The sequence below is a fragment of the Crinia signifera genome, chromosome 19 (assembly GCF_055691185.1).
Source record: "Crinia signifera chromosome 19, ASM5569118v1, whole genome shotgun sequence".
Classification (NCBI taxonomy): domain Eukaryota; kingdom Metazoa; phylum Chordata; class Amphibia; order Anura; family Myobatrachidae; genus Crinia; species Crinia signifera.
In genome coordinates this window covers 24,032,722-24,060,220 of record NC_139226.1, presented here as the reverse complement: position 1 = coordinate 24,060,220, position 27,499 = coordinate 24,032,722, and the positions used below count along the sequence as shown (strand labels likewise).

General features: G+C 40.6%; 1 protein-coding gene across 1 annotated transcript; it reads left to right on the top strand.

The window, feature by feature from the left end:
- The first annotated feature begins 21,310 nt into the window (after positions 1–21,310).
- LOC146041494 (C3a anaphylatoxin chemotactic receptor-like) lies at positions 21,311–22,276 on the top strand. Its single transcript, XM_083161462.1, has one exon. The coding sequence runs from the start codon at positions 21,311–21,313 to the stop codon at positions 22,274–22,276; it is 966 nt and encodes a 321-aa protein (XP_083017588.1).
- The last annotated feature ends 5,223 nt before the right edge of the window (positions 22,277–27,499 follow it).

Genomic DNA, 27,499 nt, shown 5'->3' with positions numbered 1-27,499 from the left:
TGCATATGTCAAGCTTTTTATGTTGCATATAATCCTGTCTCTACTAATGAGTGATCATGGGGGAAGGTGCAGAAGCATGGTGCAGAAGCATGCATTGACTTTCAAACTGTACCACAGGGCAGCAGGTGCCTACTGTAGCATGGGAACAATACAGTACCATGTGAATAGCGCATACTAAATACAGTGGGTGAGATTTAATAGGATGAGATATTCAGAAAGTGAGAGATTTTGGAAGAAATCTCCAGTTTTTTAAAGCTGCAATCATCTACACTTCAAAATCAAACTGGTTTTGCAGTGTAAATGATTGCCGCTTTAAAAAAACTGGAAATTTCTTCCCAAATCTCTCACTTTCTGAATATCTCATCCTATTAAATCTCACCCAAAATCTTTATTAAGTTAAAACTCTGCAGAAAATGACACTGCTTTGTCTGCAATTGCAATCCCGGATTTGAGTACACAATGTAGGGACAAACACACAATAGGGTGAACATAGTCATTTTGCAACATTTATAGTAGTTCTTCACTTACTCATGTGACTATGCACAATGGAGCTGGGGGAGGTGTTTTGCTACAGACATACTGTTTACAGTAAACAGTGGTCTCAATGGGAATGATCGTGGGGGAAGGTGCAGAAGCATGCATTGACTTTCAAACTCAATCTGTACCAACGACATGCATAACCGAAAAGATCTGCTTGTGTGGAATTGAATCCAAGTACTCTTTAGATAAAGTACGTACTCTTTCCCTAAAGTTAGGACTTTTACCTGAAGTGGGACATTTACTTGTGCGAAAAAAAACCCCATTCTTTGCAACACAGTATGTAACGACAATAACTGTATCATGTACATGGCCACCTGCCATTGTTAATTTTTTTGTGCAAAAGGCAAAAGGAATTTGCAAAGCACCAAATAAATTTATTGATTAAAAACTGAAAAAAAAAATAGTACATTAAAAAAAAAAAAAAATGTACCCCACTTTGGCTCGAACCAGTATTGCTGCTAGCAGTATACAGTAACTGTGTCTTTAACCGCTAGGCCACAGAAACCTGTGGTTTCAGCTGCTCCATTGGTGTACAATATACTGTATAGTCAAGTATGAGACATGCCCAGTAGATTGTGCTGTTTTCATGGCGCAGTACAGCATAATGATAGACACCTCCGTAAATAATATACCATGTGAAAGTTTCCAGCATTATTAAAGGTTAGCATGGATTCCATATTTATGCAGTAGCAATCTGTACCAATGAGATGAATATCTGATCATATCTCCTCCTGCGAATTTAATCCAAGAACTCTTTCTGTAAAGTAAGTACTCTTTCCCTAAATTAAGGACTTTTACTTGAAGTGGAAAATTTACTCTTGCGAGAAAAAAAAGTTCTCTGTATCTTACAGTATGTAACGACAATAACTGTATCATGTAAATTGCAGCCTGCCATTGTTAATTTTTTGTGCAAAAGGAATGTGCAAAGCACCAAATTACTTTATTGATTAAAAAATGGAAAAAAAAATAGTACATTAAAAAAAAAAAATTGTACCCCACTTTGGCTCGAACCAGTATTGCTGCTAGCAGTATACCGTAACTGTGTCTTTAACCGCTAGGCCACAGAAACCTGTGATTTCAGCTGCGCCATTGGAGTACAATATACTGTATAGTCAAGTATGAGACATGCCCAGTAGATTGCGCTGTTTTCATGGCACAGTACAGCATAATGATAGACACCTCTGTAAATAATATACCATGTGAAAGTTTCCAGCATTAGTAAAGGTTAGCATGGATTCCATATTTATGCAGTAGCAATCTGTACCAACAAATTGTATAACTGATATCTCCTCCTGCAAATTTAATCCAAGAACTCTTTCCTTAAAGTAAGTACTCTTTCCCTAAATTAAGGACTTTTACCTGAAGTGGAAAATTTACTCTTGCAAGAAAAAAAAAGTTCTCTGTATCTTACAGTATATAACTACAATAACTGTATCATGTACATTGCAGCCTGTCATTGTTATTTTTTTTGTGCAAAAGGAATTTGCAAAGCACCAAATTACTTTATTGATTAAAAAATGAAAAAAAAAAAAAAATAGTGCATTTAAAAAAAAAGTAAAGGTCAGCATGGATTCCATATTTATACAGTAGCAATCTGTACCAATGACATGTATATCTGATCAAATCTCCTCCTGCGAATTTAATCCAAGAACTCTTTCTGTAAAGTAAGTACTCTTTCCCTAAATTAAGGATTTTTACCTGAAGTGGAAAATTTACTCTTGCGAAAATAAAAACGTTCTTTGTAACTTACAGTATGTAACGACAATAACTGTATCATGTAAATTGCAGCCTGCCATTGTTAATTTTTTTGTGCAAAAGGAATTTGCAAAGCACCAAATTACTTTATTGATTAAAAAAAAAAAAAAAAGTGCATTAAAAAAAAGTAAAGGTTAGCATGGATTCCATATTTATGCAGTAGCAATCTGTACCAACAACATGTATAACTGATCATATCTCCTTCTGCGAATTTAATCCAAGAACTCTTTCCCTAAAGTAAGTACTCTTTCCCTAAAGTAAGGACAAAATCTGTAATGGGAAGTTGGACAAAATCTATAGTGTGAAGTTCTCTTATAAAGAAAGTTGATTGGCCAGCTTTCTGTTCCCCCCGTATTTGTACCTTATAAACGAGCGTTAGAGTACTGTACAGTATGTGTGAATTACTGTATACAGTATTACAGAAGACAACAATGACATGTACAGTAGGGCGGAGTGAAAAAACTGAAATTGAGAAATTCAAAATCAGCTAGTGTGGGAAAGTTGTGACTTGACCTGAATAAGAAACGTGCAAAAGCATTTTGATCTGAGTCAACATCTTCTGTTCTGGCAAGAGGCCTAAAGTTTCACTTTTTAGGTGAAAATAATGAAACCTATGAAGATGCTCCAATCTAGTTATAATTATGTCCGGATGTCTTAGAGTGGTTCATTAATATACTTTAGCATAGTAAAAAAACAGTACGAGCTTGTCCTAGTGCAAAGTGACTGACTGGCGGGTGAAAAAAATCCCTAATAATTGACCCATTTTCATGGTCACAATTGTGAATATTGTGTGTTTTCTCCTGAACGTGTTTATAATAGAAGAAGCACAAATACTCTAAATGGAATTTCATTGACACTGTGTGAAATATAACACTGCATAATAGCCCTTAATCAGACCTGATTGCAGTACAAATTTGTTCTCAAAATGGGCAAAACAAATGCTGCATTGCAGGTGGGGCAGATGTAACATGCTGAGAGAGTTAAATTGGGGGGGGGGGGGGGTGTTGAAACTGAAATCTAAATTGCAGTGTAAAAATAATGCAGCAGGTATTTACCCTGCACAGAAACAAAATAACTCAACACAAATCTAAAGGTGGCCATACATCTACAGATCGATTGTCAGATCTGGCTGGTTGGAACAAACAGCTGGTAATATCTGAATCAAAGTTTTTGGCAGTTTTCCAGCAATTCAAAGCAAAGTGCTCTCATCCATTACCAGTATTTTGTTCCAAACAGACAGATCGGACAATAAATCTGTAGATGTATGGCCACATTAACTCCCTCTGCACATGTTACATCTGCCCCACCTGCAGCTGCATTACAGCATATAATTATGCCAAAGATAAGCCAATATATTAACAGTTAAATACATTAAAGTGCATTATGCTGTAATAAGTATTGCTGATCAATCCTGCCTAGCAGGGCCGTCTTTTTGTATGGGCTTAATGGGCACTTGCCCAGGGGCCCCAGGCGTATAAGGGCTGTATGTTGATAGCCCTTTTTCCAGGGATACCAGAATTTTGAAAATCGGCCCTGGGGAACTGCAGATATCCAACTTCAAAGCAGCAGTCCACATCTCACCTGTTAATTACAATTTCCAGTCATATTTCTCAGGTTCTCTCTGACACTAGCGGCTTGTCTCTATCATGCCCAGAACCAGAGATATCAGCCTTCAAGCAGCCGGTCCCTGCTCCAGCTCCAAACGTCTGGTGTAGTTTTATATTTTTGTCAATGGATTGCTCTGGCTCCTGATCTCTGATACCCAAGTTCCCAGCACCTCCTGAAAGTTGGGACTCTAGGTTTTTATACTAGGCTAAGAAATCTATTTCCAGATAATGGCGATATCTGCAGTCAAACAAGCTGCCCTTCCACCGGAAAATGACGAATATTAAGCCCACTCCATTATCCAACCGTCCCCTGTGTATAAAACACCCCCTACCTCCCTGGAAGTCATTTACAAGGGACCCTTCATACAGCTCAGTGCCCCCTTCCACACGTTAGTGTTCACCCTCCCACCACCTGTGCAGTAAAGGAGTAATTAGCAGAAGTTACTGCTCCAGGTCCTACATGTTGAATGGAAGATAGTGCACCCCCCTGCCACCTGTGGGACATCAAAGCTGCTGCTGATACCACCCCCCACCCCTAGGAGGGGAGAATGGGTAAGGGACCCATTGCATTGCTTTGCCCAGGTGCCCACACTGCTGTTAAGACGGCCCTGCTGCCTAGAAATGAACACAGTGATTGGCATATATGTACTGCTGGACACCACTCATAGAATGATTAACCTGTTATTTTTTGAATCAATGTTCTTGTTTTTTTTCCCCTAAACATTAGATGTATTTGTTTATTTATTTATTTACAGTTTCTTATATAGCTCAGCAGATTCCGTTGCGCTTTACAATAGTAGACAGTGATAAAACAAACTGGGTAATGACAGACAGACTTGGGGGTTAGAGGGCCCTGCTGCAAGCTTACAATTTATTACATCATAATACACTTCAACGTATTTAACAGTTAATATATTGGCTTATCTTTGGCATAATTATATGCTGTAATGCAGCCCAATCATGTTCCCAGTATAGGGGATGCAACACTGTTTTTCTGTCAATAAACAGAAGTGATATGTAAAATGATACATTAGACAGTTTACACTTACTTGTAATACTTATTGTAACAGTTACTGTTTTTCAATAACATACTGCAACAGTTATTTCTTATTTATATACACAGGATTGTCTATCTTTGTATATGCACTGCAAAGAGAGCAGCATAAATCCAATTTCATGTATTTCAGTGACACTGTGTGAAATATAACACTGCATAATGGCCCTTAATCAGACCTGATCGCAGTACAAATTTGGGTACTTGTTTCCTAGCACGGCCACACTGATCAGAATCGCGGTCATCGGGGGTAAAATCGTGGCCATCGCGGGCATCGCGGCCGCTAAAAAAATCGGGTGCGATGGCCAGACGCGATGCCCGCGATTTCCCCATAGAGAACAATGTTAAATGCCTCAATTTACCCGCGATGACCACGATTTCCCATAGGAAACAATGTGAAATGGCTCAATTTAGCCAAATTATCATAGGGAACAATGGTAAATGGCCCAAAAACACCCCTGAACATTGAAATGTCCCCCCAAAAGTTATTGACGCCACCCCGCCATCAACGTGAACCCGAAGTGTGGCGAGCGCAGCGAGCCCGCGAGGGGCGGCGGTACGCGTCCTCCGACCTTTTCATGCCCTACTATCCACTAGGGCGTGGAGTGAGAATAGAATAGTGTGGCGAGCGCAGCGAGCCACCGAGCCCGAAGCGTGGCGAGCGCAGCGAGCCCCGCGAGGGGACGCGGATACCTTCACAGTTATACGCGTCCTCTTGCGGGCTTCCCAGGTGTCCATGGCGACGCGGACACCTGGGAAGCCCGCGAAGGGACGCGTTTACCTGTGAAGGTATCCGCGTCCGCTCGCCACGCTTCGGGCTCGGTGGCTCGCTGCGCTCGCCACACTATTCTATTCTCACTCCACGCCCTAGTGGATAGTAGGGCATGAAAAGGTCAGAGGACGCGTACCACCGCCCCTCACGAGCTCGCCACGCTTCGGGTTCACGTTGATGGCGGGGTGGCGTCAACTACTTTTGGGGGGACATTTCAATGTTCAGGGGTGTTTTTGGCCCATTTACTATTGTTCCTATGCTGATTTGGGTAAATTGATCCATTTAACATTGTTTCCTATGGGAAATCGTGGTCATCGCGGGTAAATTGAGGCATTTAACATTGTTCCCTATGGGGAAATCGGGGGCATCCCGTCTGGACCATTTAAGCATTTTTAGGTGCAAACGACGCGACCGACCCGATTTTTCACTGTTTTCAATGCATTTCAATGGAAAAATCGGGGGCATCGCGTCGGTCGCGTCGCAGGCCACTCAAATTACCCCCGATGGCCAAGATATGTGGCCGTGCTAGGAAACAAGTACCCAAATTTGTTCTCAAAATGGGCAAAAAAATGCTGGACTGCAGGTGGGGCAGATGTAACATGTGCAGAGAGATTTAAGGTGGCCATACATCTACAGATTTATTGTCGGATCTGTCTGGTTGGAACAAAATCCTGGTAAAAGATGAGAGCAAATGACAGTTGACCATTTGCTTTGAAATGCTGAAAAACTGTCATTCAGATATTACCAGCTGTTTGTTCCAACCGGCCCAATCTGACAATCGATCTGTAGATGTATGGCCACCTTTAGATTTGTGTGAGTTATTTTGTTTCTGTGCAAGGTAAATACCTGCTGCATTATTTTTACACTGTAATTTAGATTTCAGTTTCAACACACCCCACCCAAATTTAACTCTCTCAGCACGTTACATCTGCCCCACCTGCAATGCAGCATTTGTTTTGCCCATTTTGAGAACACATTTGTACTGGGATCAGGTCTGATTAAGGGCTATTATGCAGTGTTATATTTCACACAGTGTCACCGAAATTCCATTTAGAGTATTTGTGCTTCTTCTATTATAAACACGTTCAGGAGAAAACACACAATATTCACAATTGTGACCATGAAAATGGGTCAATTATTAGTGATTTTTTCTCCCACCAAAGTCAGTCACTTTGCACGAGGACAATCTCGTACTCTCTTTTACTATGCTAAAGTATATTAATGAACCACTCTAAGACATCCTGACATAATTTTAACTAGATCGGAGCATCTTCATAGTTTTCGTAATTTTCACCAAAAAAGTGAAACTTCAGGCCTCTTGCCAGAACAGAAGATGTTGACTCAGATCAAAATGCTTTTGCACGTTTCTTATTCAAGTCAAGTCACAACTTTTCCACACTAGCCGATTTTGAATTTCTCAATTTCAGTTTTTTCACTCCGCCCTAATGTACAGGCATGCGCTGTAGTGTTTAGGAAAAGTGACATCTGGTGGTCAATGAGTGTAATTGCAGCTTACATTTACAACATTACGTTACATTTATAACGCGATCTATAACGGGACTATAGCGCAACGCAGCCACGATGTATGAGGCCATATCTGTATGCCAATGTTTTTTTAGCATCTCTTCTATTTCTTCGTGATTGCTGTTGAATTGAGTGATGAATGTAATCGGCATCTCTGTTTTGGGTTTGTTGAAGTAGTTGATCAGGCTGTGTCTTTCTGTATTTTTGACTTTATTCATTTCTTCAATTAGGAAGGTTTCTTTATATCCTTTTTCCAAGAATTTGTTCTTGAGGTCTTTGCTCTGTTTTTCATATACTTCGTCTTCTGTGAAATTTCTTCTAATACATCTAAATTGACCTCTGGGTATATTTTTAACCCATTGTCGGTGGTGGTTACTGTTGAATGCTAACATATTATTTCCGTTTACTTTCTTTATGTGCGTTCTTGTTTGGATTTTGTTATTTTTTATATATATTTCAAGATCTAGGAATTTCTTTGCTGGAGTCTGTGCTAAATTCCAAGTTTAGAGTGTTATTGTTCATGTGGCTCATGAATTCTTCTAACTCGTCCTGAGGGCCATCCCAGATGAAGAACAGGTCGTTGATGTACCTTTTCCAGCATACAATTTTTTTCAGATATTTATTGTTGGACCAGAATTTATTGTCCTCCCACCAAGCTACAAACAAATTTGCATAGCTTGGTGCGAAAGACGTCCCCATCGCTGTCCCCTGCTCTTGGTTGTAGAAGGAGCCGTTATACCAAAAGTAATTGTGCTTCAGGATGAAGTCAATACTGTCCATTATGAAATTGGACAGATACATACAACACAACACACACAACCACATACACTACAAACACACACAAAAACAGTACAACACACACAAACACATAAAAAAAAAATTGCCGTTTATTTAACAATCTGTACCGGCAAATAAAAACTGTACCTAATGTACCATTTTTTCTGTTTTGCCCATATCCGTCTCTGCGCTTCCAGGCCAATTGCACTGAGAAATCTTTCTCCTGGCCAATGCACAAGTTGATCAATACAAAGTTGGTACACTGCACTCACCCTGTTAGTCAGTTGGGTGTTAGGCAATGCTCTGCCTTAAGGGTTTCCCAGACTATTTTGGTTTATAGATAATGTTTGGTCGATGGGCATGAGCACTGTATGTATTTGTTTGAATGTTATGAGTGTAAGAAGTTGAAGAATAAGACTGAGATGAAGATTTGTCACGTTATAGTGTACAATTTACTCAATAAATTGTGAAATAAATATGTGTAAATAGAAGTACAATCAAGAAATAAAAGTAGGATTAAAAAATAAAATCTGATTCAAACTGATAATTGTTTGAATGGGGGTGGGTTGCGAAACAAATCTATAAGTGGAGGGGGTATGGATATTGTGGGCATAATTGGTGTTTGGTACACCAAAAGGGGGTTCCCTATTGATGAGAAATTTTCACTACAGTGTCACTGTAGGGGGATTTCCAATTGGGGTTCAGTTGGTCTTTTAGGGACCCCTTTACAATCCCGTTTGCCTCTTCTCCTGGAGCCTACGGTCTTCCTCAGTGATTGACTATCATTAAGGGAGACCGTAGGCTCAAGGAGAAATGACCTACGGGATTGTAAAGGGTCCCTAAAAGACCACCTGGACCCCAATTGGGAATCCCGCTATGGTGACACTGTGACCGTGACACTGTAGTGAAAATCCCATCAATTGAGGACCCCCTGTAGGTGTACCAAACACCAATTATGCCAACAATATCCATACCCCCACCCATAGATTTGTTTTGCAACCCACCCCCATCCAAACAATTGATTTTAATCAGTTTGAATCAGAACTTATTTTTTAATTCTACTTTCATTTTTTGATTGTACTTCTATGTACACTTATATTTTTTTTCATGATTTATTGAGTAAATTGTACACTTTAACATGGCAAATCTTTATCTCAGTCTTATTCTTCAACTTCTTACACTCCAAACCTTACCAATGCACCCATTTATGATTGCGATGGCTGGATCGGTGGATTGGCCTGGCGGGTGTAGGGAAGAATTTGGCCCATTGCACCCATTCCCAGTGGTGCATTGCAGTGGTACGGGTAGCGTGCTTTGCATCATGACGTCATGTGGCCAGGCCCGTGGACCTGCTCCCACACTCAGGGGCTGCCCCACTGTTTGGTAGAGACGCCCGGTGCATGTGCTTTACAGATCTCCAGACCTCAGAGACTGCTGCAGGCAGGATCGGTGAGGGGAGCGGCAGTGCCAGGGAGCGGTGAATTTTTTATTAATTATGATGCGGTAAGTAACGCCCACCCCAGTCTCCACGCACTCAGCACCTGCAATTACATACCCTAGAAACTGTACCATTGAAAGTATAGAAATGGAGGTGTGGCCACGTCCCTTTCTGATTTTTTACCGATTTCTGACCCTCAGATGTTGGAGGGTATGTCATAGGTGCTAAATCTCAGGAGTGGATGTGGAATTCATCAACACATACATGTTACAGTATCAACTCAGGAGCGTTGTGTTTCAAACAACAACACCACACCTGATTTCATTGCCGTCATTGAGTATCAATGCAAACACATTCTAGCATTATGGTGGAATCTATAACAAATTACAATCTAAGGTCTTTGGCACAGCATACTGTAAGATGACATTTTTCAGCAATTTTGGAAATAAAAAAACCCCAAGGTTTTCCCGGGCAACGCCAGGTGGGTCAGCTAGAAATATAATAATATAATTATATTATGATTAAATAATTAATATTAATATATATATATATATGTATGTTCCATTTTTCTCAGTGAAACCTGAGTGCTGCTCTTCCATTCCTTCTTCACATTTTAGATTAGAGGGTTCTCACTCCCCCCTCCTGAGCAGCTGCTTAGACAATATACAGTATGTCTTATTTTCATTTTCATCTTGATATTAGAACAAATTTGTTGAATTTTATTAATTCATTCATTTTTCATTATTGTGAAGTAACCATTAAGTCTAGAGTGGTGCAAATCTCTCTCACTTCATGTGGTCTACAGTATATAGATAATTTAGTCATTATCATCAATAATATATAGAGTATGAGTCCTAGAGGTGGAGACTGATATAAAGCAGAATAATCAACATTAAAGGCACAATATATCTGGAATTATTAAGAGAACAGATTCTCTCAACAGCCTTATAATTCTGGTCATATCTGATTTTTTATTATTATTATTATTATTATTATTATTATTATTATTATTATTATTTATTCTCACTACTACTACTTATGAAAATAGAATAACTTAATATATCTACCGAACTGTAATTAAGCATACTTGCCTGTACTTGCTATTCTTTTAACTTTTCTTTTTGAAGTAAGTTGGAACAGCTGATATTTACTGAAATAATAATTACATATGTTTAAGTCTATCAAAAAAAATTGGAACACAAGTTGTACAATTGCCGATCGAAAGGGATAAACGAAGAAAAATAAAAAGAGTGCAATCAAATAGGTATGTACTATTCTTATTGTCATATTTTATGCATTTGAAATACAATGAATGAGGGCATAATATAATATATGACAGCCATTTGTATCACTTAGATAAAATGGACAATAATGTAGATATATCGATTGTTAACAAATAAAATGTATATACACCAGCTTTGAAATCCAATGTAATGTATTGCTGTATTATTTATTATAGTACTATATTTATATGTATCATAAAAATGGAATCCACTTTTTAAAATATGTTCGAATCTAGTAAAACAAAAAGTGTGTTTATGACCCCCATCACTGGCCAAATCTTACTTTGTACTTTTGCAATACAGTATGTTCATATAAATTATTTTTTTCTATGTAAACTATATATCTTAGTATTATCATAATTTATTGAACTACTGAATGTCATAGGTTGCTGTGACTGGTATGCTGTGTACACACGGTGAAATCCATTTGCTTTAGATTCGTTTGCTATGCAATATTACTATCTACATTCAGTATGCACTGTGTAGTCATTGTTGCCTTGTCTATTTGGCTTTTGGATTTTAGCTGAATGGGAGCATTCAATTGCATCAAATCAGTATTGGAAGCTTAAAAACATGTTCAATCTCCATTCAATGTCTGTGCGATACCGATTCGATGTTGACTATATAGCCAAAATTGAATGGTAAATCTTACAGTATGTACACACTATTAATGTACAGAAACTATGACAATTTCAGCTTCATACAGTACAAAGGAAAATATATGCTACAGTATACAATTTCTTTTTAAATTGGTAAATAGTCTTCATTTCTTGTATTTAAAACAATGAGGAGAATGTACACATGATTTAAAGTACAAATATTGAAATATTAAACTTTTCACAAAATTAAAAAAAAAAAAAACAAGTTGTGGTATTCTCTTTCAATCTTTTTTACTTGATTCATCTACCACTAATTTTTATAATTGATTAGAGATAAATTACATATTTAACATTTTATACATAAGAGCTAGAGTTTATATTTTATATTTGTTTTGTGATTTTCCGTGCCCCACTATTGTATAACCCTTGCTTATATGTTGGCATTTGGATATAAATTAAATTCTACAAACTACACTGTAAAGGTAATTCAATTGTTTTTATATCTCTTTCAGTTGTTTCTTTAATTGTACTGTACTGTATAGTGTTGTTTTTTAAGATTGTGAAAAAATGTAATGAACTTTAGGATTACACAGAATATGGTCTAAAACATGACATTGTTCTGCTAATTTCAAGGATCCAGTAAGTGTCTTGGTTGAACTCAATGGGGGCATATTCAATCCTCCCACAGCCATTTCTGATGGGGGAGATGGCTGCGGGGCCCTATATAATGCTGTCTTTTCTGACAGCATTGAACAGAGGATCTCGGCAGAAGGAGCCCGACTTCACAAGCGGTCGGGCTCGTTCTTCCGAGAACGGCCAGGAATTGACAAGCTCCTGGCCGCATCTCACCAATTCCTGGCTGCGTCTTGCGGCCATGCCCCCTTTTCGACCTGCGGCAGACGGGACATTGAATCCTGCCTGCAAAATCTCGGTCGAGCAGACCGAGAACGAGACAGTGTCATATACAGTATGTTGTATGCTATAATGCTGATTTTAATGTTTTTCTGTATTCTAATTGTTATACTACTATACTGTGTAATTTTTTAATGATGCTATTTTTTATTTGAAAAAGTATAACATTTATTTAAAAAAATAATTTATACCACTATTTGCACCTCACCTCATAACCTGGCCTACTCCAAGTCTGCTCCAGCAGCTGGCAAGCACATAATAAGTAAGCATTGTGACAGAGTAAGCATGAACATACCTGGCATTAGTTATGTCCAAGTCTAAACCAACACCTGTCAGTTAGTTATAAAATGCTTACAGAGAAAAGAGACAGTGCTCCTGATGTTGGACAAGCTGGCCAGGTGATAGGCTTGAAAGAAGTTAGTGTTAGGGGTCCTGGTACTTGCTGGTCTCTGAAGAAATTCACAGCATGCTTGTAAAACACCTGCTGTGACCTGTGGTGTGTCCTGTAACTGATTTGTGAACTGATGATACTTATTTTAAGAACTGAGGGGTACATTTAATAAGATGGGAGCTCTATTGAAGATGGGATGTTGCCAATAGCAACCCATCAGATTTTACTTCTTATTTATCTCCTTCTAGAATACATCAAATCATATTATATCTATTATCTTCTAGAAGGTGATAAATAAATAAAATATATAAGAAGTAGAATCTGATTGGATGCTTTGGACAACATCCCATTGTCAATAGAACTCCCATCTAAGTAAATTTCCCATTGACTCTCTGTGAAACCTGTGGATAAATAAACCCTTTCATTTGGAATTTCATCCAGTGTATGTGATCCTTTTCACATTGTGTTCCTGAGCAGGAACACGTAGGCAGATATAAAATGATATCCGTTGATTAGCCAACCATTGCTCGTTTCCCACGTTTCTCTATATTAATAGACTGAGAAAAGTTATTGTTTCCATTTTTTGGGTTTAAGGTTTTGTTTTTATGTGTTAAAGTAGATATTGCGTAATAACATTTTAACATAAAATTTGAATACATTTTAGTTGATTGAAGAATTTATTTTTGCATATGTTTTATGCTTATTTACAGTTTTAAAAAATATGCCTGTGTTAATGTGTTTGTAGGGTGAAAGCTGACATGGAGATTCCTTATTCCAATATCACCACATTTAATAACACCATATTTAATGATACAGAGGTATTTCGGTAAGTATATTACTGTACTTCTTTATGAGCTCCCTCTCCTCAATTATTCTTCTTATTATATTTTATTTACAAGGCACCATAAGTGTTTAGCAGCTCCGTACAATGGAACATTACAGGGAGACAAAACTTAACATTACAGTAAATAAATAAAACAAATAGAGTACAGGTAAAAAGAGCACCACAATTAAATCCATTGACATGATCAATGTACTACTAGGGGCTGGTGGCCAAGGGTGGAGATGAGTATGCAGAAAAAGATGGTCGCTGAGTGAGTATTGGGAGAGCTGTAAGTGAAATGTGAAGAGAAGAGCTTTGACAACAAGAGGGAAGAGGGCCCTGCTCTGAGGAGCTTACAATCTAGTGGGAAGGGGAGACAGACAGATGACATGAGGTGTCAAGCAAGTGGGCGGTGGACTGATAGCAGGATGTAAGCAGGCTGAGATGGTCAATGCGTGAGCCAGGGGCCCCATGACCAAGAAAGTAGAAATTCAAGGAAATCTACTCTACACTGGCTACTTAGAGAATTTGGATGGCTCAAAACCATTCATTGCTAATAGTCTATTAGATGTATTAGCAGGACTGTTATTGCATAAAAAAGTAAATGAATAGTTTTATTTATTGTTTTTTATTTATGTAATCAGATAATAGTATTGCCAAAAACATTAACAAATAGAGATATAATAATATAAATAAGCTAGGAGAATAATGGGGGGACATGGCCTGACCGAGTTAGAGCAGCAGCACCATAGCAGAGCTCCAGCACCTGTCTGCTCTTGAAAGCCTCCACTGCTGTATACTGCCTACTGTTTAGCCCCACGGACCCTGTTTCTCAAGAAAAGAGCTGTTGAGCCAAGAGATATAGATATATAGCGTTTTTGAGGTTTATGGCCTACCCCGCCAGAGAAGCCGGGGACTAAATTTCAGAAGCCATCCAGAATTCTGGCTCCGTGGTGACGATCGCGGGACAATGTCAATGCAGAAGGTATAGAATCACCTCTTCTCCCTCTCTACTCTACCTCTGGGGACACCTGCAGACGGTCTCCACACCATGATTATACTGTATGGATTAGCGTGAGGAGAGAAACAAACTGGCTGCTTCATTCAAGTCACAGGCCTTTTACACTGGCGGCCATTTTAACATAACTTCCATACACTCAGCAGTGGGTCACGACGGCTGTGTGAGCGGCGGTGGGGGAGCTGGAGGCGCGACAATGAGTAGTTGATTGACGGCATCGGCCTCCCCATCTTGGTTCAGGGCAAGCTGAGTAATTGGCCAGGCTCTTTCCTCCCTTTCTGCCCAGTCAGCCAATGGCAGCCACCCTCTAGTTATATAGGGGATCTGCCTAGGCTGATATGGGTCAATACAAAGAGTCTTCTGAGCTGTGCACATCCTGGTAAGATTTCTGGCTATAACTAGTGCCTCTGCTTTCTCAAGCCCTGCCTGTTAGTTTACTCCTGCTGGCCTCTGATCCTATGGCAGTAATCACGGGCTGGATTGCCCCGTCGGCCCATTTGGCCACTGGGTTTTATTGGTCCCTCGCAGTAACCTCCGGATTCAAGTCCGGTTCCAAGTCTTGATCCAAGTCCCGTTCTAAGTCCAAGTCCGGATCCAAGTCCAGTTCTAAGTCCAAGTCTGGATCCAAGTCCGGTTCCAAGTTCAAGTCTAGTTCGGTGTTTACCAACTCCAGTTGCAGTACCGACCTCAAGTCCAGTTCTGTGTTTACCATTCCAGTATTCCAAAGTCTTTCAGTTCTTCATTGGATCCAATCGTCATTACCAACTTCATTCTTCTTTCCAGATACAATCACAGTTCATTACCTCCTTCAAATCATCATCTTCCACTCGCAGTACAGTCTCCATTAATTACCTTGAAAATTCCAAGTTGTTTGAGCAAGGACTTTTTTTTTTCTTTTCAAAGAAGCTTATTCGTTTTTTCCGCTGTATGAAATCCTTCATTAAACCAGCTCGTTTCAATCCTTCACCTACTGGTCAGTCTCCCGTTCTTGTGCAAAACATGATACCATCAAATCAAGAGCCTATGACAGTTAGTACTGACCCGATGGAATCAAGTGAGAATCAGAGAACACCCATAGACCTTTTACAAGGTATTATGAGTCGTCTGGAGCAATTGGAGTCATCTCATCTACAAGTGGCTCAATATTTGCAAACTATAATTCCTTCACAACTGGCTTCAACAGCTTCTTCTGCTAGTCCACCGGTCTCTCAAGCAGTTGTTCCTTCTCCATCTGCCTCTGCTTCATCTATTCCGGTCTAGCTTCAATTACCCACACCAAATTAATATATTGGCTTCATCCTGGGAATATTTCTGGCTATACCTAGTGCCTCTGCTTTCTCAAGCCCTGCCTGTCAGTTTACTCCTGCTGGCCTCTGATCCCATCGCAGTCATCATGGGCTAGATTGCCCCATCAGCCTCTTCGGCCACTGGGTTTCACTGGTCCCTCGCAGTACCCTCCGGATCCAAGTCCGGTTCCAAATCCAAGTCTGGATCCAAGTCCGGTTCCAAGTTCAAGTCAAGTTCCAAGTTTACTGACTCCAGTTCCAGCCTCAAGTCCAGTTCCGTGTTTACCATTCCAGTTCCTGGCTACAAACATAGCCCAAAAATAAATTCTATGGGAATCATCCAAATTATATTTTGTTTCAAGACTGTTTTGCAGAACTGTCTTGGCCCGGAAAGCCTTTTCCCCGATCTGCTGTCTGGTGATGGAACTGGAATTTTCTTTGATTTTTCCTGTCAGGCTCAGGCTCTTCAATGGATAATCTTACAAAGATTTCAACACACCAGCGGATGCTGAGGCTTATCTGAAAGATGAAAGACATTCTACTACTTGCTCCCCTGACATCTCAGATCTCCCTCCAGATACCCATTGAGTCTGATATGCAAGTCTGATATGTTGCTACTTTTACTGCTTGAATTTTAATCTTGATTGACCAGTTTATGTTATCTGATTGTTGAGGTTAGGGATGTCTCCATATGTCCTAACTACTTCGTAATTAGTCTGGAAGGACTAGCCCATACCGTTATTTCATAATGCTTACATCTACCCATGTTTGGTTAGTAGGGTATGCCTATAGAGTGTCATAGTATTATATCTCTTAATTTGTATTACATTAAGTAAGTGACTAGGGTTAAGGCCTTTTCTTAGAGCCTCTCCATTATGTTTAGTATCAGATGGTTTATTTTTCTTGTTGCATTTTGCTCTGTGAAACCTTTACCATCTACCATTTATGAATAGGCCAGATATATTCTTTCTGACCTATTGTTGTTCTTTATTGTCCTAACCTTGTCTGTCTGTTTTTCTCTTTTCCATATGTTTCCCCCCTTCCACCTTTTTCCTTTAATCTATGGATCGGTAGGTCTTGTACTATTCATATTTGCTGGTTTCTGTACAACACACCCATTACCTAAATGTCTATTAAGATAGGGACTGTGGGAGACATTAACTCCCCAGCCAAGAGAAGAAAACTACTTACTTACATTACCAGATCGAAGTTAGACATGGCTTGTCTCTAGGAAACCTACCTAACGGCAACTGAGACCACTAAGTTACAAATGATGGGTTGAAAATTGCTAGCGGCTGCTCCTTTTAATTCCAAATCTCGTGGAGTGGCTATCCTGATTAGGCCATATGTGCACATCTCTGTCATTTCGGTTCATGCCGACCTTGAAGGTCGATATCTAATAGGTAAATAGCTCTTGATAATTCACCTTATGTGTTATTTTCTGTATATGCTCCTAATGTTTACAGGAAATCTTCTTTTCTCTACTTTGTTTTCCAAACTGCTACCCTATAGTTCATCCCCACATGTGATTTCTATCTAGTTTCCTTTCCCACCCTAGACAAATCTACTACCCAGAAATCCCCCATTATGCTACCAATATTTGGCGTCCCTGCCCTCTCCAAACAACTTAATTTGATAGATGTGTGGAGGGCTATTAATACGACAGAAAATTATTATACCTGCCTTTCGGGAGCTCATCAAATCAGTTTCAGAATGGACTATATTCTTTTAGCTTCTTCACTCTTCCCTAATGTACATAAGGTCACCATTGAACCAATCTGTTTGTCAGATCATGCCTTAGTATGGATAACACTTCAGACCAATGTAAGTAAGGGCCCTCTCAGATTATGGAAATTTCCTAATTACCTCTCCCAATCCATATCCTTTCGTAACAACCTAGAGACAGCTTGGATGGATTTAGTACACCCGCTGTGGTGTGCGGATGGTTCTGTGATGATATAAAGTGGCTAAATCACTGATGTTATGAAGGCTTTTTATTCTAAAATGTATTCAAACCCTCCTCATAATGAACCCACCCCCACGGCAACTACACTCCAAATTCCTTGGGATTTCCCCCTCTTCCACGATATCCTGAGGAATATTTGCAAATGTGGGAAGCCCCTGTCACAACTGAGGAAGTCACAAGAGTAATTCAACAATCTAAACCCTCAAAGGCCCATGGTCCAGATGGTCGGTCCACAGAATGTTATAAGATATTGCTGCCTCGATTTGGGGAGAGTTTGGTTATAATAATATTATTCTCACTCACTCTATTCTACTTTATTTTAACTCCCCAAGCAGGGCAAGGATTTATCACTTACAGACCTATGTCTTTACTAAACTTTGATTATAAATTATTACCAAAATTCTAGATGATTGTCTAAAATTACATTTAAGTGAAAAGAAAAAAGTTGTAAAATTAATGATGGGTGAATCAATTATGTTAAAAGTGAACACATTTAAGGTAATACAAATGAATAAAATAATTGCAATAGTTATAATGATAAAAACAATGTAAAGTTGTTAATCCAGATCTCACGTGGTTGGGAATGTCCACAGTCGAAATCTGTATGACCTGTATTGTCCTCACAGCCAAGGGTACCTATGAAGGGCAGGGTCCAAAAGAATGGCGACCCTTGGAGGATAGGTGTGATGGTTGAGGGAGTGGCTGATGTTGGAGCCCGACTTCTACATCACCACCATTTGTATCCAATTTTAGGAAATGATTTGGTTGTGGATGTCCAGGAAAGGAGGATCTTGTATTCTGACAGGTGTACAGATAAAGTCCAATGAAACACCACTGTTCTGGAGAAAGAAATAGCACCACCAACGCCGGCTACTCCTGTCACAACTTATAATACAGGAACTCTCTTCCTTTCTTTTCTTAGGCTTCTTTCTTGTATCCTGTACAAAATCAGCTCACTATATATACCATTGAACTCTTTATTGGCTTGTCCTGTTTAGATCTAACCTTACATAAATGGTCGACAGACATTCCCAGTGTTGGTTTGCGGTCAGATCTTTTGTCTCAATATGACTCTACACTTATATTTGCATTCCTCGTACTTAAAAGAGTTTCATATCAGGATGATACATAGGGCATATATTTCTCATGCACAGAGGAAATATGTGACTACCCTTGAAACAGGTGCCTGTATTAAATGCAAAGTGTCCCACATTGATTTTATCCATTGTATTTGGGGATGTGGAAAAATCCAGAAACTTTGGAATATCATAGTTCAGTTTATTAACTTCATGTTCTCCACACACTTGTCACCTGATCCCTTAGCATATATTTGCGGGAATTTCAAGAACTGGAATTTAGGTCCTGACAAAAAGTTTAAGATCCAATTGTTAGTTGTGATTGTCACCATTTAAAAAAAAACTATTTTAATACACTGGACTAGTCAATGAGCTCCCTGACTTGCAGTGAAACAAAAATTGTTCCAAATTCTATACTGTGATAGACGGTCTACTATTCCTGAGTCAGTGAACAGTCCCAAAATCACATAATGAGAATTTTTGATAACCATAATTATCTTTGATTCAACTTGATACTAGTCCTGCTATCCTTATATATTGTTCCCTCCTCCTTTGTGTGTCCCTATCATCTGTTTTCCCCTTCTTTCTTATAAGTTTGGTTTAGCTACTGCGCCTTAAATTATTCTCATTAATTTTATGTATGTTAAATGTAACTGTGATATTATGAACAAACGTCAATTCTATAATTGTTCTTCTGATGCACTAGGTCAGCGGTGGCCAACCCTTGGCTCCCAAGCCGCATGCAGCTCTTTAGTTCTGGATCTGCGACTCGGGCAATCACCCAGCCGCTGGAGCACAAGGAGTGTGAATCCCATCATGAGGTCGCTGACATCAGCATCTCCCGGCGCCATGTTCAGGCTGTACTGTAGGCAGCTTATTACTCCGTCCTCCGAGTCCTCAGTCATGTAATCTTTAAAAAAAAAAAAAGATTTATTAAATATATATATATATATATATATATATATATATATATATAGAGAGAGAGAGATAGAGAGAGAGAGAGAGAGAGAGAGAGAGAAAACAAGATGGTCTAGCTCTCCCTGTACAGACAAATATGTGAACACAAAAATTAGACATGGCCTTGAGATATATTCAATTTGTACGGCCATGGGGGTTTGTACGGCAAGGATGGCTTTTTTTGGCAAGGAAAAGCCATCCTCGCCATCTAACCCGCCTCGACATATTCAATGTTTTGCAAAAATCATCTCTGTCCTCTTCCCTTAAATGGCGAGGTTCACTGCAAATGTAGCTAGCCTGCTGCATTTTGTGGCAAGCTCCGCCGTTTTGATTGCCACACTTGCCAATTCCACCTCGCCTCAGGGAACAGGCAAGGTGGAAACGGCGAGTGAAGGGTGAGTGACAGCCAGCTATTGGCACTGCTCACCGTATAGCTCGCCATCAGGGGATTGCCACCGGCACTGAAGATTCCCCCTTGTGTCAGCAAGACCACAGCTTTTTTAAAATGGGACGTGGTCTTCCGGCATCTAGGCCATGCCCATTTTTGCATGGCATCGGCACTTTGTCTTACCAGAACATATTTTCTGGCTCTTTGCTTCTGATTGGTTGGCCAATCCTTCACTATGTTATTATTCTTGTAATAACAAATAAAAAATCTTTAAAAAAAAGCTAGGAAAAGAATATATAAACATCACAGTAAACAATGTGCAAAATTATTGTGCATGATTAACAGTAAAGTGGTTTGTCCCAGTGCAAAACTCAAGCATCTTTGAAACACCTAGACTCTCCTCAGACATTTATAAAAACAATGTTTCTGCTTCGGCCTTAGTGTTTTCTTTTTGGCACTTTTTTTTCAATGATGACCTCCCAGCTATTCATCATTAACATTTTTAAATACTAGTACTAATACGGTAGGTTGCTGCTCCTGCTCTTCTGTTGACTGATCCATATAGACTCATGGTATTATTAGTAACAATGGCATCAACTGGAGATTTTAATTATAGTACCTGAACTGCAGCACGCATTTTATTCATTTTTTATAATGAGAATTTTACTGACACTGACACAGTAACAGTGTTGAAATCCCACAAGCCTTCACTGTTAATACTGAGTCACAGTATCCCTTAATCGTACTACAGCCAACCCCACACGTTCTCTCTCCCACATTCTGTGTGAAATAGTGCCCAAAACACGAGGAAGGTTTTTTTTTTTAAACTAGTTTTCAGATCTGAGCGTGGAGAGAAATACCAAGTTGGGATTCAAAAGTACTCAGAACCAGAAGTTCAGGTGATTTTGGTTTCCAAGGAAACCAAACTGCACGTCACTTCTCCAAAGCCTATTTTTTTTTTTTTTTTTAATTAAGAGCACTATTTATGTATTGGGTAAATTATTATGCAGGCTGTAAGCAATTCAAAGTAAGCATATCTGAACTAAATTTATAACATAGTATTTTTTAACCCTACTTTAAACTTAGAATGTAAATAATGATATCACTCTCTGTACCTTAATCTGCTTTCAGGACACCATCCATCATGAACAGTTGGGCTACTGATGAACAATCTGATCAAAACAATGGATTGGATCAAATTAATCGAATACTGTCAATTATTTGCTACAGTATCGCTTTTATTTTGGGAATTCCCGGGAATGGCTCAGTGATCTGGATTGCTGGCTTTAAAATGAAGAACGCCACCGCTGTGTGGTTCCTCCACCTGGCGATAGCTGATTTCATTTGTTGTGTAATTCTCCCTTTGAAAATTGCAGACTGGGCTTTGTATTTGCATGGATATGTAGCCATTACATTATGTAAAGTCAGTACCGGTATACTGTATATTACCATGTGTGCCAGTGTAAATTTTCTTACCGCCATGAGTATTGATCGTTGTACCTCGGTAATGTGGCCAATTTGGTCTAAGATTCATAGAACACCAAAATGTCTCCGCAGCATCTCAGTAATAATTTGGGGTCTGAGTCTGATCTTAAGTCTCCCTCATGTGATTTTTAACTGTGTGTATTTTGATATTTCAGAGTGTTCGGGAAAAAATGTACTTATTATATCTACCACTCCCGCAAACAGTATGAAAATCATTAGGTTGGTGACCATGTTTGTGATCCCTTTCACTATCATTCTAGTGTGTTACTGTATAATATTTTTTAAGGTTATCAAAGTTAAAAGGCCAAATAAGTCTAAGCGGCCCTACAGGATTATTACAGCTGTTGTGACGTGTTTCTTTTTCTGTTGGTTTCCATATTACACTTGGCCCTTAATACCAATAAATCCCACTAATTTGGATATATGTAACACAATGTATGTCATTTCTGTCTGTATGGCTTACATCAACAGCTGCATTAATCCCATCCTCTATGTCTTCATAGGCCAAGATTTTAAAAAAAGTGTAATGCATTCACTACTATCCAAGCTTGAAAATGCCCTAACGGAGACCTCTCATCAGTCTGCAAGTGAAAGAGAGCATTTTAGTACAGTTGTTTCCAATTAGAATAGTTAAAATACACCTCCCTGCTGTGTTCCACGTTTGAAAGTACAAATTAAAGGGGAAATAAATACCTAAAAAGTTGTAGGTACCAGAAGGTGAAGACACCGTGGGGGATATTAACTGCTGGCTGAGTCCCTGTACGAATGGGTACAAATGGTATCGCCTGTGATTGGCCTTGTTTTCGGCTTGGTAGCTGCCAAGTTCCCATTATTCATTTTTTTCTATCATGAAGTCATTTGTATTTGGCTGTTGATGTTTACTGGCAGCCAAACATGGCTGACCCTGAAGCATTGCATGCATCGGGCATAAAAAGAAAGTAAAGGGTATAAAAAAAAATGGCATAGTGTCCCACCCATCCTGAGTATAACCAGCCCTGGGGGGCCTTTGAGCCAGAACTGGTTTCTGAAATACAGGGGGAGGGGAATTGTCTGTGATCCCTCTGTATTTCAAAAACCATCACCGGGCTTTTGGATCGGTCCTGGATCCAAAAATATGGTGGACAGAAAGACATAGAGCATATAATCATATATGTTCCCTTGTATAAAAGGGTTTGTGGGTAGTGGAGGGATTTGAGACTCCTCCCTTATCCACAGATCCTGGCGCTTTTGACAGTGAAATAAAAGCTCAATAGGAGTTTAATAAATTAACTAGGTGATAACAGCTGCTGCAAGTGTCATGTGAGTTTGCTGGAATCTCACAATAATGATACAAGAAAGGAAGGTGTTTGAACACTATGCGCTGCTGTGTTAATCTAGCAATTTGTGAACCCCACTGAATAAAAGGACACTGGACACACTATAATAGTCTAGAATTTATAATTTTATAAAAAAAAAAGAAGAAGCATAGAATTAATGACATCACACAAATGGTATACAATTGAGGTATAGACCACATTTCTTCAACCTGTGGCCCTCCAGATGTTGTAGAACTACATGTCCCAGCATGACCTGACAGTTTTGGCTTGGGCCACAGGTTGAAGACCCATGGTAGACAAATACAAATTTAGAATAAAACAATTCCTGTAGGAAACTCTGTTGAGGTCACGATATTAAATTAGTAAATAATAAATTCCGGTATTATATAGAGCCAGCAGCAGGTTATTAAAGCCCATCTGTTAGTGCCGATGTAGCCTGTTTAACGGGTTAATCACGTACAGTTGTAGTCTATCAGGCACATTGAATAGCAGAGAAATTGTTAGTATAGATGTGTCCTGTTAGCGAATATAAACGCACAATTTCAGTCTGTCAGGCACAAGTATGCTCCATTTGTTATGCTAACCCTACTCGTTTGGATGTAGGTTCTGGAGGGGCCGGGCCCCAGACTACAACTGTGTGTGATTAACCCGCTAAACAGGTTACATCTGTATTAACAAATTGGCTTTACTATTTATTTATTATTATTTATTAGCAGTTTCTTATATAGCGCACACATATTCTGCAGCACTGTACAGAGAATATTTGACATATTTGACCATTCACATCAGTCCCTGCCCCAGTGGAGCTTACAATCTTTATTCCCTACCACATGTACATGCACAAACAGACATTCTAGGGTTAAATTTTTGGGAGCCAATTAACCTACCAGTGTATTTTTGGATTGCGGAAGAAAACCGGAGTACCCGGAGAAAACCCACGCAAGTACGGGGACAATATACAAACTCTGCACAGTTAGGGCCATGGTGGGTATTGAACCCATGACCTCAGTGCTGTGAGGCTGTAATGCTAACCACTAGACCGTCCATACTGCTGCTGGCTCTATATAATACCGGAATTAATTCTTTACTAATTTAATATCGTGACCTCAACAGAGTTTTCTACAGGAATTGTTTTATTCTAAATGTCATTTTTATAGACATCATCTACTAATATAGGAATAATACATATATACTTTTTATTTTTTATTTGTCTATACCTCAATTGTATACCATTTGTATGATGTCATTAATTCTATGATTCTTTTTTGTAACATTATAAATTCTAGACTATTATAGTGTGTCCAGTGTCCTTTTATTCAGTGGGGTTCACTAATTGCTAGATTAACACAGCAGCGCATAGTGTTAAAACACCCATGTTCCCTTGTATATCTGTCCTCTTCTCCAGTATAATCTGTTTGGGAGCTGTGGAAAAATCAAATATACTCACCTACTGTAGATCCAGTGTAGGGTTAATAAAAAAAAAAAACACATAACCTGATCCTCTCTGACTGGGGAGCACCACTGGTGGGCTTGGCCTGGGGGGCAGGCTGCCATATCCACTCGGTTACCTAGTGTCTTGCGCCACTTTAAAATGCAAGGGCATTGGTCCAGTGTGTCCTGTGGCTACAGCCATGGCTGCGACCATCATTAACAGTACAGCAGACACGTGATACATCCAATGCTGTCACTTTGACCTACAGGGATATGGAAACCCTGTACGGATGGAGGTCCTCTCATTCACTGCCAGCGCTCACCAGAATGTCCCCGCTGGCGAGAGCTGGTGGAGAGGGGACTCCATTAGACTGGGATGCGTGAGTGGGGAGGGGGCTCCCTGTTTATCTTATAACCCTTTCTTAGCTTACTTTCTTACTTACGGTCGAATCTCATGTGCATGCTCTACGGCCATATGTGGCCAAGTTCTATCGATATGCACTCGCTAATGGTTAGCCAAAGCTCTGAGCATGGCCCTATGTTTAATTTCCCACAGTGTTACCTTATGCTCCCTTCCAACACTGGTTTCTTTACTTTATGCTATATGAGTTAAGTTTAGCTATAGTTAACCTTATCATTTTTTAGCGTGGTTATAATTATCATGTTTCAATGGTTAATAAAATATATACTGTGTGTGTGTGTTTTATTGTCACTTTTTTCTTGTCAGGATTTAGCATTTAATATAAATGACAGTACACAGTAGACTTAGAATTGTCATGTTACGCGTATTAATAATTTTGATTTGAACAGTGTATTAAAGTGTGTTACATTATATGTGATGTAGCCCAGTTTTGAAGCTAGACATTTGATCACCGTGTGCAAGAGAGAACCCAGACAAATCCTCACTTCCCCTTCAATGTTTTTAATGTCACCCCTGACTCCTGACTTGCTCTCCTACACTACTTCTCACCCTGCACCCCCTCCCCCGACACACACTGCTCTCCTACACTACTTCTCACCCTGCACCCCCTCCCCCCACACACACTGTTCTCATACACTACTCCTCACCCTGCAACCCCTCCCCCCACACACACTGCTCTCCTACACTACTCACCCTGCACCCCCCAGACACACTGCTCTCCTACACTACTTCTCACCCAGCACCCCCTCCCCCCCACACACACTGCTCTCCTACACTACTTCTCACCCTGCACCCCCTCCCCCCACACACACTGCTCTCCTACACTACTCACCCTGCACCCCCCAGACACACTGCTCTCCTACACTACTACTCACCCTGCACCCCCTCCCCCCACACACACTGCTCTCCTACACTACTCCTCACCCTGCACCCCCTCCCCCCAGACACACTGCTCTCTTACACTACTACTCACCCTGCACCCCCTCCCCCCACACACACTGCTCTCCTACACTACTCCCCACCCTGCACCCCCAGGTGCTGGACAGCTCGCGACAATCGGGATTCCGACAGTCATTCCTCCAATGTCGGAATACCGACTGCTCCCTCGAGGGGGTCCACGACCCCAATAGAGGGAAAATAAAATAGGTGGCGAGCGCAGCTCGCCTCCGAGCCCACAGCGTGGCGAGTGCAGCGAGTCCGCAAGGGGCTTCATTGCGCTCCCCCCGCTGTGCAGTCGGGATTCGGACATCTGACTAATGACTGTGGGAATCCCGACCGTCGGGGATTTATACCACACCCGCACCCCCATCCCATACACACTGCTCTCTTACACTACTCCTCACCCTGCACCTCCTCCCCCCCCCCACACACACTGCTCTCCTACACTACTCCTCACCCTGCACCCCCTCCCCACACACACACTGCTCTCCTACACTTCTCCTCACTTTGCACCCCCCACCACATACACACTGCTCTCCTACACTACTCCTCACCTTGCACCCCCTCCCCCCACACACACTGCTCTCCTACACTACTCCTCACCCTGCACCCCCTCCCCACACACACTGCTCTCCTACACTACTCCTCTCCTTGCACCCCAATCCCATACACACTGCTCTCCTACACTACTCCTCACCCTGCACCCCCTCCCCACACACACTGCTCTCCTACACTACTCCTCACCCTGCACCCCCACCCCATACACACTGCTCTCCTACACTAACCCTCACCCTGCACCCCCTCCCACACACACTGCTCTCCTACACTACTCCTCACCCTGCACCCCCACCCCATACACACTGCTCTCCTACACTAACCCTCACCCTGCACCCCCTCCCACACACACTGCTCTCCTACACTGCTCCTCACTATCAATTTGTCAGGCTTATAGTAAAACTGTAATTGTGGTATTTTATTCTGTGTAGTGTTTAATGTACTTTTTAGTCTGTCCCCTGTGTACATCATGCTTGTGTCACCAATCCCCATGTGTGTATGTTTCCAGGACTTCATTCATATACAGTAGCATTTCCCTGTACATCATATGGTGTTATCCTTATATGGTCACACAGGTAGGACCCAGGATAAACTATATACAGTAATCTCACCAAAAGGCAATCTCCACAGGTGATGATCCAATTACCCTGTTATTGTTCCATCTATTTACCCTCCCTTGTGACTTCCTGAACTGTAACAGACATTGCAGTGCCTGACACAGCAGGTGGGCAGCAGGACATTGCCAGCTGTAGACTGAAGGAGGGATAGACCTGATGCTTGAAACCACCAATCAGGAAGCTGGGGAAACCCCACTGATGTTTCAAGCACCGTGGGAATTTGGAAGGTCGTAAAACAGGCCAGCTCCTCATGTTAGTCGTTATCCTGGGCTAAGAGGTAATGCTCGGTGTTTGAATGATTGAGGAACCCGGTATCCTTACACTCACCCTGCACTCCAGCCCCACACACACACTGATCTCCTACACTCACCCTGACCCCCTTCCCCTCACAAACTTCTCACCTACACAATCCCTCATCCTGCGCCCCCTCCTGACACACACTGTTCTCCTACACTAACCATCACCCTGCTCCCCCTGCCCACACACAGGGCCGGCAACAGAAATCTTGGGGCCCGGTACACTGATATCTCTGGGGCCCCCTAACAACGCCCCCTTGAGCAGAACATTTT

Excerpts from the sequence above, each read along its gene's own strand:
- LOC146041494 (XM_083161462.1), top strand. The coding sequence starts at position 21,311 with ATGAACAGTTGGGCTACTGATGAACAATCTGATCAAAACAATGGATTG.